At 44.1% G+C, this 13,547-nt stretch overlaps 1 protein-coding gene across 1 annotated transcript in view; it reads right to left on the bottom strand.

The window, feature by feature from the left end:
• Positions 1-456: 456 nt before the first annotated feature.
• Positions 457-13,547, bottom strand: part of arid2 (AT rich interactive domain 2 (ARID, RFX-like)) — a 29,774-nt gene continuing 16,683 nt past the window's right edge. The window contains exons 5-21 of the mRNA XM_054800716.1: positions 12,379-12,597; positions 12,214-12,281; positions 12,018-12,087; positions 11,393-11,643; positions 10,617-10,713; positions 10,293-10,502; positions 9,818-9,982; positions 9,284-9,362; positions 9,057-9,191; positions 8,619-8,830; positions 6,236-8,481; positions 5,659-5,816; positions 5,435-5,573; positions 4,758-4,846; positions 4,429-4,555; positions 2,193-2,284; positions 457-2,062 (exon numbers count right to left, since the gene is read on the bottom strand). Of these exons, the coding sequence (XP_054656691.1) occupies positions 1,951-2,062; positions 2,193-2,284; positions 4,429-4,555; positions 4,758-4,846; positions 5,435-5,573; positions 5,659-5,816; positions 6,236-8,481; positions 8,619-8,830; positions 9,057-9,191; positions 9,284-9,362; positions 9,818-9,982; positions 10,293-10,502; positions 10,617-10,713; positions 11,393-11,643; positions 12,018-12,087; positions 12,214-12,281; positions 12,379-12,597 (4,469 nt within the window). The 3' untranslated portion in view covers positions 457-1,950. The remainder of the gene's footprint in view (positions 2,063-2,192; positions 2,285-4,428; positions 4,556-4,757; positions 4,847-5,434; positions 5,574-5,658; positions 5,817-6,235; positions 8,482-8,618; positions 8,831-9,056; positions 9,192-9,283; positions 9,363-9,817; positions 9,983-10,292; positions 10,503-10,616; positions 10,714-11,392; positions 11,644-12,017; positions 12,088-12,213; positions 12,282-12,378; positions 12,598-13,547) is intronic.

Here is a 13,547-nt window from a genome sequence, read left to right as displayed (position 1 = left end):
TACATTGCTTACATTATCTAATTGTATAAAATACTGAATAGGAAATATACCACAATTCTGACAAAAATGTAAAATAATTGCACCAAAATAACTAAGCAATTAAGAATGTAAATGTCAAACTCTATGCAAAATGCGTGAAGTCGCTATTAACACTTTAACCATGTATTTATTCCTTCAAGCAAAACGAGTCTATCCACCGTAAATTGTTATCTCAAGTGAATTCCAAGATTTAATTTAGATGTTTCAACTGTCAGTTAAATCTAAAATAAATGATAGTAGTATAGGTGCATTGTATTAGAAATGCAATTTTTCATTGGAAACATTGCGGGGCAAAAGTGAAATGTTCTTCATATTGTGCAGTTTACCCAATTTTCGCACTACGTGTGAATAAAAAAATATTTTGTAAAGATAGAAAAATGCATTTAAAAAAAGAAATATTGAAGCAAAGCATAAATGTTCAGTGTTTTTTTTTATTTAAAAACTATAAACAGTCACCAAAGTAAATAAAGCCAATCTCTAACAGACTGTTAGGTCTATGTTTAGTCACACATCTTACTGACACCGCAGAAATGGAGGATGGTTGGGTAGCCCCGGTCAGATGCTAATAGGACAGGAAGTCATCAAATGTTACACAACACACGGTCGAGAGGACAATCGGAGAGGACGTGAGGTAAGGCGGAATGTGGCATGGTATTAAGAATGAAAAAATAGTACAATAAAACTCCACACTATATTAAGATAGAAAAAAGTGGTGAAGAAAATATTATACCTGCACATAAAGCAAAGAACACAGGAGAAAACCTGTATAAAAATCCATGTATTTAAACCAATTTACAAATACAAAAAGAATTTTGGTACGTGCACTGTGCTCGTACTATGACAAAACACTTACAGTGGATAGATAAATGTCACTTTGTGTGTGTGTGTGTGTGCGCATGCGCGCGTTGATGGGAAGGCGTGAGGGAACAGAAAGGGGGGAAAATACCTTCAATATTTTTTGTTCTACAAAATGACATGATATATTATTCCATACTCTTTCAGCCAGCAAAATGAGTTCTACAAGGTATTATATAATACAAAAATGTCACAGTTCCACAAAAAACTGTTTTTTTTTCCTCTCCCCAGGCTTTACAGCATCAGTACCTTTGCAGAAGTATTTACAGGGTTTTAAGTACATTCATCCACTGCTGAGTATAGAATCACATTAGTTACAAGTGACCAGGGATCATAAAAAAAGCAACAAAAAACCCCCCAAAACAAAACATACTACTTTATTCAATCCTACCAAAGTAATGCTTCTATTAACGCCACAGAGCAAGTTCTCCAGTGGCTGCATCATCATGAAAGAGGATCTTCTTTATATATATTCACAACATATTTACAAGATTTTATTAATTGTAATGGTATTCATTTCATTAATAATAAATAAGTGAAAATATATCGACTCAAGTAAGAAAAACCAAGCTACCAAGTTTTAAAGGAAAAAAAAAAAAAAAAAAATCGGCGCCAGTTGCCAGCTGAGTCCTCTACGCAACCCTGTGGGACGCCTTTCAAAGCCCCGCCTTCTGCCCCGGGCACCCGAACCACCTGGTGGTCTTCAGTCGAAACGTCACTTCATGGGACGAAAACAAAGCTAACAAAATGTGCTCGTGTTTGGTGCTTTGCGGGGGTGTTTGTCGTCCCTTGGGGAAGCAGTCGGAAAGAGCTCCCCCTGCTGGGCAGCTGGTGGAAGACCCCGTGGCAGTTTTTGAGTGTGTGGTCCAGAGTGTGAGGGGGTTCAAACACAGGTTGAAGGAGCTGAGGATGAGTGGGTGGCAGGAGGAAGGTCTTCGGTCCAGATCCTGCGCTCTCCTCCTCGACAGACCCGCTACGGCTCACCGGCGTCTTTCCTTTGTCCTCGTTCGCCTCGCGTGAGGATGGAGGGCTTTCTAGAGGTTGTCCTTTTTGGCGTTAGGCCTGAAGCGAGCGTGTCAGTTCATAAAGGCATTTGGCGAGTGTGGTGGAAACCTCCATGTTGCTTAGTGCGAGCACAGAGAGGTGAGTCTCGTGCTTCTTTACCAAGCTGAGATTTAAAACCACAAAAAACAACAAAAAAAAAAGCAGTGAGACGTCAGTGTTTGCTTACATATTCTTGCTTTCAAGTCAGCATAACACACAAACACACAATTTAAGAAAGCGGACTCGATACTTACACACGACCACAGTCCGAGTGCTTGGCGATGTTCTTTAACGTTAAGGCAGCAGTTAGTCTTATGTGTTTGGTCACTGGTCCCTCTTTCTCATCCTAGAAAAGGAGACAAAACATGGCCACAGCGTTCAGTCTTAGTCATGGTAAGTGTCTTTTGGTAGCAACGATGAGTATTTAAAGCCACGTATTGGAGAAAACACATGCAATTCTCAAATCAGTTCACCATCGATAATGGAAATTAATAATCGCCAATGCAATTGACTTAGAAATCAAAATACAAAGAGAAGAAATGAATTGGTCATTTAAACCATGCTAGACTTGGGTACGATTCCCCCTATCCTCCCCTGTCCCCCGCACTCAGTGTTCTACAACATACCATGACATCATCATTCAACAGTGGATTAATGCAACTTTCGTTCTGTTTGTTTCTATTCTGTGCGCATGTGTGTTACAATTGTGTGCCCACCTCTTCCAAGCCTGCCGGGGCCAGGTCAAAGTGTAACTTGAGTACCGCTAAGAGCATTCACACTAGTTGAACAAACCAGACTCAAATGTGCCCAAGCATGGCACATACTGCCTCGTGCAGGGGTGCTCACACTTTTTAGGCTGCAAGCTACTTTTATAAAAAGGACCAAGTCCCAAAGATTTATAAATATAGAAAATATATATTTACCGTCTTTATAAATGAGTATTTATGTACATTGTACATGTACGAGTATATCAGGATGCACGCACTTTTTCAGCATGGAAGTAATAAGTTCACATGATCTATCTCGCTATAAAACATCCATCCATTTTCTATGCCGCTTATCCTCATTAGGGTCGTGGGGGTATGCTGGAGCCTATTTCTGCTGACAACTCCACACAGAGATGCCCAGGCAAAGATTCAAACCCAGGTCTCCCCGATCTCCTGACCGTGTGGCCAACATGCTAACCACTCTGCCACCGTGCGGCACTATAAAACATAAAAATAAAATCTAACCGATAAACTTTTAAATTACTATACTAAATACTAATGATTCATATTTCACATTAACAGTTTCAAAGTTTACAAGTATTAAAAGTCGTTATATCATTCACAAATCATTTGCAATTCAATTCAATTCAATACGGCAAAGATAATTACGCATAATTCCTCAATAGTTGTGTACATAGGTAAGTAGTACGTCAGTCAAAGTAGCTACAGTACGCAGCGTTCATTAGACACACACTTTTATTACGTCCAGTTAGCATTTGCTATCAAGCATTCCCGGTATACAAGAAATGAAAATGATAATGCAAAAGGCAATGCAGCCGAAGTCAAGGCAACATATTAAAAAGCTTTCAGCAATGGGCACATTTTCCAATTTGTCATGAAATAATAGTTTAAGAAAGGGAAGAGTAGAAAAACACGCATTTCTATACGAGTTCATGACACAAAGCAAAGCCCTCAAAAAAATGCACTTTTCTTCTACTTAACTAGCCGCTCCAAGTGAAAGGATAACTTTTGTAATAGATATAGGAATCTAACCACTCAGTTTATCCATAATCGGAAGATGAAAGCTGCATCTCTGTGTGCACTTTGAGACAGCTGTTCAACATTGCGTGGGGTAGCAAGAGCGAATCAGGAGGGAAGCTTAATGTCAGCTGACATCTACAAAGAGACGTTTATGCAATCGACCCAAACTACTTTCGCCATCTACCGGTAGCGTGAGAGCGACGTAATAGGCACCGCTGGCCTAGTGTGAGTGCATCCAAAAAGTGATGTTTACTACATAAAAGCATATCAGAGCAATCCCATATTTTATATTTCACTAACACTACCAGTGAAAAGTTAGGACACACATCCTCATGCTATTGCATGACAAAGTGTGTCCAAACTGGTAGTGTCTATCTGTGCATTGAGAAAACATCAAGGAAGACATTGCCAAAATAGATTTTCCAAAATTCTAAATAAATCACATGAGTTGTACATTAAATATGTTCATGTACATTTTGACATCCAAAAGTGGGTCCCAAGAATGACTCCTACAGGAGTAGGCCACCTTGTGGCTGTAAGCAGCTTAGTGGAAAATATAATGGAAGTATGATTTGACGTTTTTGGAAATACCATGTTGTTTTATGTCCAACAAGTAATGTACAATATTTCAGCACTAATTACAATTCACTGTATATGGCATTATAAAATCTCAACCAAAAAGCTGAGGTCTTTATAGCTTTGGCAAAAGCTGAGGTGGGGAGATAAAAATGATTCCTCTCACCGTGAAGTCCCTGAAGACCAGGTTTCGAGAGCCTCTGCGGAGGGCCATGAGGGCTGCACTCGGATGATTGACGATCGCTTTCGCCGGTCGGCCTGCCGGTGTACTACTGCCTGCCACTGGTGGCGTCCTTTGCAAACAAAAACGTCACATGTTCATTTCTAGTAAATTTCTCTGTCAATGCATGAATGCACACCTTTGACATAATTGAAGTTAGCTTAGCTGGGTTGAAAAATGTTTTTTTTATTGTTCTCAAGCTGCAACGTGCCTCACACTTTGAAAACCGCTAGTCTAAAGCATAGTATTCGACATCTAGAAAATATTTTACGTACTGGGAAGAAGTCTGGTTGGGACTTTGCTGGGCTTGCTGTTCCTCCAGTTTGAGTCCAGCTAGCAAAGAGTCCCGAGAACAGTGCTTGTCCTAGAGGGTAAAAAGTTGAAATAATTGTAAAAAAAAAAAAAGAAAAAAAAAGTTCATATCCAGAATAAAATAAAGCTAACACATGATGAACCATAACACAGGTGTCAAAACTCAAGGCCTGTCCTATCATTTTATGTGGCCCATGCAACCTTTTTAGTAAAGACGCTTCAATGTTCTTGCTTTCAATTATTACATGTGCAGCATGCATCTGCAGTTTTCCCTTCAGTTTTTCAACTGCACAGACCACGGTGAGCATGTAGCTAAAATGCTCAGGCCGAAACACCGCAAAGTTCAGTTGTATTTCACCTCAAAAGATTCCGACTCAGTGCTTGAAGGTGATATTGTGCACGTAACATGTCTTCAACTTCATTTTGTACAATTAATGCATGACTCTTGCATGTAGGATTAACTAGCAAACACCCTTATAACAGTATTCTAACATTGCCAGAATTGTATATAATTTTCTGCAATGCATGCACTTAAAAGTACTAGCCCATGCTGAAAACGGGTTTCACGCCCCTCATCTGTAACTTTTTTTGAAAACTTTGGAGTAACAAATCTGAGATGCATATTTGGTGAGGAGCGTACCTGTAGATGCGTAATGAAGGACAGTCTCTGTCGTGGAAAAGGGTCGCATCCCTCCCACTGACAATGGCCTCCGTACACATCTTTTCCACCGTGTTGCGTTGCCGCGTGATAAAACACTTGTGATGGGGTCTCAAACCACCTAGTTGGTGCAAAACAAGACAATTCATCAGCACTTCTTTTAAAGCAATGAGAACGATGTTCTGTGTGTCCACTATTCATTATACCGTTTACACGATTGCCAAAGACATTTGAAGTTCTGCCCCGCTTTCCTGTTCTGCTCTGGTGGTGCCGTGGGGGCTTGCTGTGTTGGAGGGAGATGAGGGCCATTGCTATCCGCATTTGCAGGCTGGGTCACAGGGGGCGGGGATGGGGTAACAGTAGGCTGCAGAAGAAAATCACAGCATATAAAAAGCCCAGAACAACACTTAAACAAAATAAAAATAGAAGAATAACATGGCCCTCATTTGTATAGTATTGTACACTGAGATGTAACCGAAGCGCTCTCCTGGCTTAAGTTGTTCTCTCAGCTGCTTTGCTATAGGAGGTGTGTATCAGTGAGAGCCACATGGTCTTAACTGGCCTCACCTTCTTAACCTCCAAAAGCCTGCGTTGCAACAGTGTGAAATTTGTAACATTTTCATTTGACTAATATGGGATTTGGGGCCCATTATAAAACAGGTGATACTGTACATACAGAATCAAACACTCACCCAACTAGCATGCAAGACAACAGTGTGTAGCAGACCTGACACCAAATCACATCATAAGACGATGACACACATTTCCTCAAAAGTGACTCACCGTTGAGCCAGCCGTCTGTGTTGGTGAGCAGTTCCTCTGCTGAGTGGCGTTTTCTATTGCTACTTTGGCTACTGTGCTTGGGTCTGTTCCCGCCGGCACCGCCACCATCGTGGAGCTGTTGCCGGCGTTGTTGGGGTCACTGATGGTGATTATCCGCACTCCCACTTTATTGGGGATCCCCGAGGAGGGGGCTGACGCCGTGCGATCCTCGTTCTCAGCAGGCCTCTTCACGCCCCGGGCCTCCAAGGCTACTCCGTTTGCAGGGGAGGTGACCACGCTCGGGGAGGTAACGGGAAGAGTCGGAGGGAGGGAGGAATTGGGAAGCAGTTGCTGCCTTAGCACAGGCACGGCGTGGCCCGGCCCCAAAGGTCCGTTTGTTAATTCTGAGGGAGGCCTGGTGCCTACTGCCTGAGGTCCATTGGCCAGGCGCTCAGCCTGCTGGGCTTTGGCAGTATCCTGCTGCAGTGGAGGGCTGGGAGCAGGGGGGGTTGAGCTGTGACTCTTCTCTGTAGGGCCCACATCTCCATTCCCCAAGTACTGTTTGGAAGCAATGTGATTTGGAATGTTTTTGTTAATGACACCACAGTCGCCCCGATCAACATCACACACCCCATTGACCAGTGTCTTTTTAGAGTCGGGGTTCGCCTCCAAAGGGGCGTCAAGTCTAGGGGAGAGGGCCTGCTTCCCATTAGCAGGGGGACTCTCCACAGCCGGACCATTTAGTGCCCCCTGGGTGTTCCCTGAGTGGTATGGAGGTAGATTAGACTCCACGCACTTCCGACCGTTTAGCAGCTTGCCACCTACTCCAACATCGCCGTTACTGGTTTTCCCATTGGTGGAGTCTCCATCTGGCAAAGAGGAGTTCTCCATGACCTCGATTTTCCGCTCATGAATGTGCAACCCAGTGGCGTCCTTGGCCTCCTCCTCCTTTTGACAGATGATCTTGTCTCCTCGGAGTGGATTCGGTGGCAGTGGTGATGGCGGTGGGACAGCAGGGGCTTGCTGGGGCACGGTTCCAGTCGATAACGGAGGCTGGGGAACACTTGGGGCCACTGCGCTGACCGCGGCGACGGCTGCAGTAGACGTGGTGAAGCCAGTGTTAGGGACCACAGTAAATGTGACTTGTCCAGTCGCCATGGGGGCCTGGATGATTGTAGCTGGACTACTTGTCGAGATGAGCTGGCCTGGCAAGAGCTGAACTTGACCAGGAACTAGCTGAACATTGAGCTGTTGAGGTTGTGGAGAGGGCCCCTGGGTGTTGTAGGCTGCCTGGTAGATGACTTGTGAATTTGGGGCTATCGTGCTGTTGGGAGGGGGTACCTGTGGCGCAGGAAGGATGAGCTTTCCACCTGGCGTGGAAGGCCCTCGCTTTGGAAGCAGAAGCTGTTTGATCAAGCTGGATTCTGAGGAGGTAGGCTGAGAGGGGGGAGTTTGCGGAATCATTTGAAGTGACGGCTGCTGCTGATGCCTTTTCATGGACAGTGTCTGGCTGACAGTTTGATTGGGCTGCACAAGGGCATTTGAGTGGGATGCAGCAGGTGGGCAGGGACTGGAAGGAGCTGCAGGCTGCCCTGCTAACTGGATAGTCTGGGCACCGGGAATGGCAGAAGGATTGGCAAGAACGATTTGGTGTATGGCGGGGGTGTAGACAGGGGTCTGTTGAGGGCTAGGACTGACTATAACCACACTCTGTGCCTGTTGTTGAGGCTGCTGGTTGGGGGCGGCTATCGTGGCTGCTGGTACAGCTGTCTGGTTTGGCGCTGGCTTGGGGGCAATATTCTGAAATGTGACACGTGACCCTGTTGATGACGCCTGGATGGAAGAGGTGGATGCAGATGCAGCCACACCACACTGAGGCTCTACCTGGGGAGAGCCTCCTTGTGGTGCCGAAAGAGGAGGGGTTTGAGTGAGGGGCGGGTGCTGGGAGATTGGGGGACAGACACCTTGTACCCTGGCCGTAAGTATGTGGCCCTGAGGTACTTGCTGAAATAGCGTGACTGGTGTCCCGGTGGGGAGGATGGGGCAGTGTTGCTGAGCAGGAGTTGGCGCAGCAGGGTTCTGGGGGCTGTGGTTCTGGAAAGCCGATGATGATGTTGGGATCTGAACCGCTGGACAGGGCCGGACCTGCTGCACTACTGTCTGGGTATTTGACGATAACTGCACCGGGTGAGGACCAGCTGGACCACCTGCGCTGACACTGGGACCTGGTGTCCGTCCCATCTGTGGTGTATTCCCAGGAGGTATCCCTAATCATACAACACACAAATATGGCTAGTTAATTTTCCTAAATTATCATACTTTATGAATGCACATGATATAAGTATCAAAATGGCATTTTAGATATTCCATACAAATTTTTAGCATGCTCCAAATTCTGTTTTACCTGGAGATGGAACCTGTGGGTCTCCAGGGGCTTCTTGTCGAACTACAGGAGGGGGTGTTGCTCCTGGCGTCTGCTGCTGTTGAGACTGCTGGTAATATAGTTGAATGGGCAGGGGTATCGACCTTCGCCTTATCCCCACCAGGAGGATGTGAATTGGGCCACTGGTTTTGGTCTCCTCCTGCCGCCGCATTGTATGATTGGGAAACACAGTCCTGTAATGGCAAGGTTATGTTAGAATGTCACAACGGTTTAATATTCCTTGGAGGACATTATGTGCTTCAGTTTAAATATGCCCTCGCTGTCCGATGTAAGGTTTAATTAGAGACTGAATAATTCATTTTACCTCAAAAGGCTTGCAAGTAACCTTGTAGATGATTTTGTATCATTGTGTGCAACCATGTCTTTAAAGATCGTGGGGGGTGGGGGGAAAATACTGACCGTAGACATTTGAGGAAGCCGGTTGAGTTCAAGATGTTACTTCGTCCCATTTTGCTGCACGTGGCCAGGTACTCCGAGTACATGTCCGATCGGGACACCGAGCCCTCAGTGTTTGTCTCAAAGTGCGCGTTTAGCCTGTTGAACGTAATGCAATTTTAGAGGACAATCAGATGTGGAGACAATAGACATTTTGTATAAATACCACAATAATTGCAAATCTGTCTTACCATTGCAGTGTAAATTTCTCTCCATCAAGTTCGACTATGCCAGGCGGCGGTTGTGTGGACTGAACCGGAGCCCTTGTTGCTGAAGAGCAGAAAACGAACTATGTAAGGTCAATTAAGCCATGACAGAGTGTACTATAATTAATAGAAATGTCACTCCTCGGAATGTCCACTAGATGTCAGATAAACTAATGACTTTCATGAGAGAGTTGCAAAGCTTTCATGCCTTGCAGGGGCTCACCAGTCACTGGAAGTCATGTAATAATTTACACACTCATGCATAGCGAGTTTATATCTTCATTGCAAAAATATTACAAAATGCACAACTTCTAAATCACATAAAATCCAATTGACAGCCCGACACCTTCACTGGTAAACTGGAGGGAATTTGGTCTGCACAACTTTGAAATCAGATTACAAATCTCAATAGGCTTAAACATTAAAGTTGTGGGCTTTTTAATTGTTGTACAGCAAAAAAAAAAAAAAAAAAAATTTAACATGATTTTATTAGAGGCATTATCCATGGTCTGCACTCACTAGTAGATGTTGCTCCCTGCACAGCCGCAGGTACCTGCTCTACCAGCTGCGGTCGAACCTCCGTTGCCTGTTCGGTGTTGGCCTGATGCTCGATCAACCGTACCGCTGTTAGAGCATCTGGTCCGAATGTATGAAGGTCAACAGATACTAACCTCACTAACAAGTCTGACAGGAGAGAAAGAGACACCAGACACCAAGATTCAGTACAAAAGGAGATTTGCAGCATCATCGCATTCATTTAGCAGATCAAACATCTTAGCAAGAACTAAATCCAAAATACTTCCAGGTTAGAAGGAGAGGGATTTGAGTTTGAGTAGGACAAAACTTGGCATGCATACAAAACCACCAGAAGTCTTAAGAATTTAAACCTTCTGTTCGATAAAGCAGAATGATCAATTATGCAAAATTGGGTCAGTAAACAAACTTTCCCACCGTGCTTGATTTGAACCACAGACGCATGTTTGAGGGTTCCTACCTATGCTATGGTCGACCGAGGCTATCTTGCTGCAGGGAACCTCTCCAAGCTGAGCCAACAGGTACAGCACCTCCAAGGAGGCCATGAGGAGCATGAGGTCAGGCAGAGTGAGGAGCATCATAACCTCCCTGTAAGAGTCCTGGTCCACATATTCGCAGATGAGCACGCCGTTGTCCTCTGCTTTGCTGAGGTTGCCCAGGATCTCCATGGCTAAAATTTTTTTAAAAAATTTTAAAAAGAAATTGCACAGAAGATGTTTAGTTGCCTGGGCTACAAGTGATTTATATGAATAAATGGAGAGGATTTTACTGTTCAAAGCCTCACCTCTCATTTTGAGAAACCTGTCTCTGGACATCAAGCATTTGGTGATGGTGTGAAAGATCAGATGAGTCATCCGAAAGTCAACGGGATCAAGCTGAAGCTGCATAAAAAAAAAAAAAAAAAAAAAAAAAAAAAAAAAAAAAAAAATCATTTTCCGGGACATAATTTCTTTGGAACCTCAGTGGAAGAGGGGTAAATTCACATGATTTACAGAATTAAACTACAAATGCATTGCTAAGCGTGTTAGTTTGAAATGACAAATCTGATGCAGAAAAAAAGCAATTTCATTAGCATTCATTGTTGCTACTGTATATGCGGTTTAGACCAAAAAGAGCTTTAATGTGTACTATGGATGCCAAAATTGCCCATCTATTGTTAACTGATCATATCAGAGGCTCTGCATACATTTTCTAGAAATAGCATTTTAATAAGGAGCCATGTCCCTGCAGAGCAATACATTAACATACATAAAGTGTATTCTTGAGGGCCTACCAACTACTTTCATCATTTGTTCTTAAAACATGCAGTTGAAACTGATTTTGTTTTTTTCCCCCACAGCAGAGCAATTATTTATTCATGAATTGGTCGGGTTTTGGGGGACAATACTGCAATTAATACCCAAACATGACGGCTGCACAGTTAATTATCACACCAATTATGTCAACACTGTATAGTTTGATAGCAATGCACGCCGTTTGTTGATTATATGACTTCAAAAAGAGTGTTGAGCACAACTTCCTTTCCAGCCGGCCTATACAAATAACCAAAAAGAGGCTCACCTCGGCAGCCACGTTGCCCAACGTGTCGAGTCCGAGCTGTCGGAGTGCAATGAGGTTACAGTGAGCACAGAGCAAAAGGAAGCGCAGGCACGTTCGGTTGGCTGCCAGCAGCTTGACGTTGGCCTCCTCGAAGGAGAGGTTTCGCAGGATGACTGCGACCTGCAGCACCCGCTGGGCCTCCATGTCGCTGATGCCCTGGTTCCGTGGTGGGTGGAAGAGACTTTGCCAACGTTCTGCTACGGATGTACCATCTGGGACAGGACAAAGGAACCATTTACCATTCGCAGTTTATCACAGTGGAAAGACAAACAAGGTTGCATTACTATGGAGTGCTGTATTTATGTTTGTCGGACCACAAAGCCACAAGAAGCTATTTCTGCAATCAGCAGCATGTGATGACAAGAAAGAGGCAGTGGATGGCAATGAATGCCATAAAATATTGGCAATAAAATAAGCCTAATTCAAATGTGGTACATGGAAGAGGACAGAAAATGATTCAAGGGTACCATACATACTGAGGAGCATGGTGAAAACAGGGCTTAAAGCAGGTTGTAATACAACAGGAGAGGGGGTGTAATAGCCATTTAATGCCACCCAGGGCATTTAGCACAAAAAGCCTGCTTACCTTGTGCTGTGCTGCTCTTGTCCCAGATCAGCTCCCTGACTTCAGCATCCTCCACCACCTCTTTCCAAAACTGTAGTGAATGGCAAGAAAATCAGTTGTTAGCAAAGCATACAAACAATTTCCAAAACAGGAATACTGACTTTACAAAATGCAATTTAACCATTTCACTTCTTAGTAGAAGAAACATCTACTTTACCCTGATAAAGTCTCGGGATGTTTTCTCCTTCCAGTCAGTACCAAACACCCCAGAGAAGCTGCCGAGCGCTACATAAGGAGCAGAGGAGGATCAATAATTACCTTTTACCTTCATTATTTGTTTCTATACAACCAACAGAAAGAGGAACATGGACAGGGAACGTACAGTCGTCAAAGACACCAGTATGGGCCAACAGCAATGTGACCACTTTGGGGTCCTTGTCCAGCTGCATGGCATGCTTGCTCTCATTGGAGAGCAGAGTGCAAACATTGACGGCAAAGTCCACTTCGTTGGGTAGGCCCGAAAGGAGAGACAGCACCAGTTTGTTGTAGTCACACGGCGGAACAAAATCCGTAGACAGCCCGTAGCTTTGGCGGAGATAGTCTGGGGAGAGAAGAAAAACAAAACATTACCCATTGTAGGCTAAGTAGTTAACTATAAAGTTGACTGTGCAACGGTTGCCTTTTAGGCGAGTCTGTCTCATTTATTTTCCTTTAAAAGGAAAACTGCCCTTTTTGGGAATTTTGCCCATCCTTCACAATCATTATGTGAAACATGAGCACACATATCATTCCCTTTTCTGTGCGTTCTGAGAAAAAAAACAGTTAGCATGAGGGAGTTAACAATGCACGTCATGTGACACACCATTTAAAACTATAAAGCCCTCTAAAAGCAACAACAACAACGTTTCATACACATGTTGTGACCATGCAGTAACAGGTACATTCACAATAACATGCAACACTTACAGTATTTTGATTATTTTAAATATTAGCCGGAACTTCTTTCCTGCGCATTGATTTCATATCTGGCGCTACTTTCGTCGACAAAAGCAGCGTGCCAAGCGCATGTCTGTTTGCAACTACTAGTCATGCACGGCAGACTTTGTGAGAGTCGCCACCGCCGCCTACTTTTGGACAAATGAGGACCTGGAACCTAATCTTTTTGAGCCTGAATATTCAAAGGATGAGCTACAACCAGCAAGGGGACTTGGTGGTGTAAATGTGGAGCTTCCCAAGCCATGCCAACAGAAATGGAGTGTTTCTGCCGCATACAGCAGCATACAGTGTTACCATCGATGGAAAGGCTTCATGTGTATGGCGAGGAGGACATTGCTCCAATATCACAACACACGACACAGTCCATCTATCAGTGCATAAACAAAACATGGAAGCCGGGCTAATAATTTAGAGATAATTTGCAGTGGGCCCGCTACCACTCTGTCGTGGCGTGAGGTGCTGCATTACTACGCCAGAAAATATAGTTCTTTGTGTTCGCTGCTACAATAACAATGTTGCAGTAGCTTGGTTTATATACACAGGTCAGTTATGTAA

The sequence above is a fragment of the Dunckerocampus dactyliophorus genome, chromosome 15 (assembly GCF_027744805.1).
Source record: "Dunckerocampus dactyliophorus isolate RoL2022-P2 chromosome 15, RoL_Ddac_1.1, whole genome shotgun sequence".
NCBI classification, from domain to species: Eukaryota; Metazoa; Chordata; class Actinopteri; order Syngnathiformes; family Syngnathidae; genus Dunckerocampus; species Dunckerocampus dactyliophorus.
Note: the sequence above shows the minus strand (reverse complement) of the source record. Positions and strands in the feature narration are given on the sequence as shown.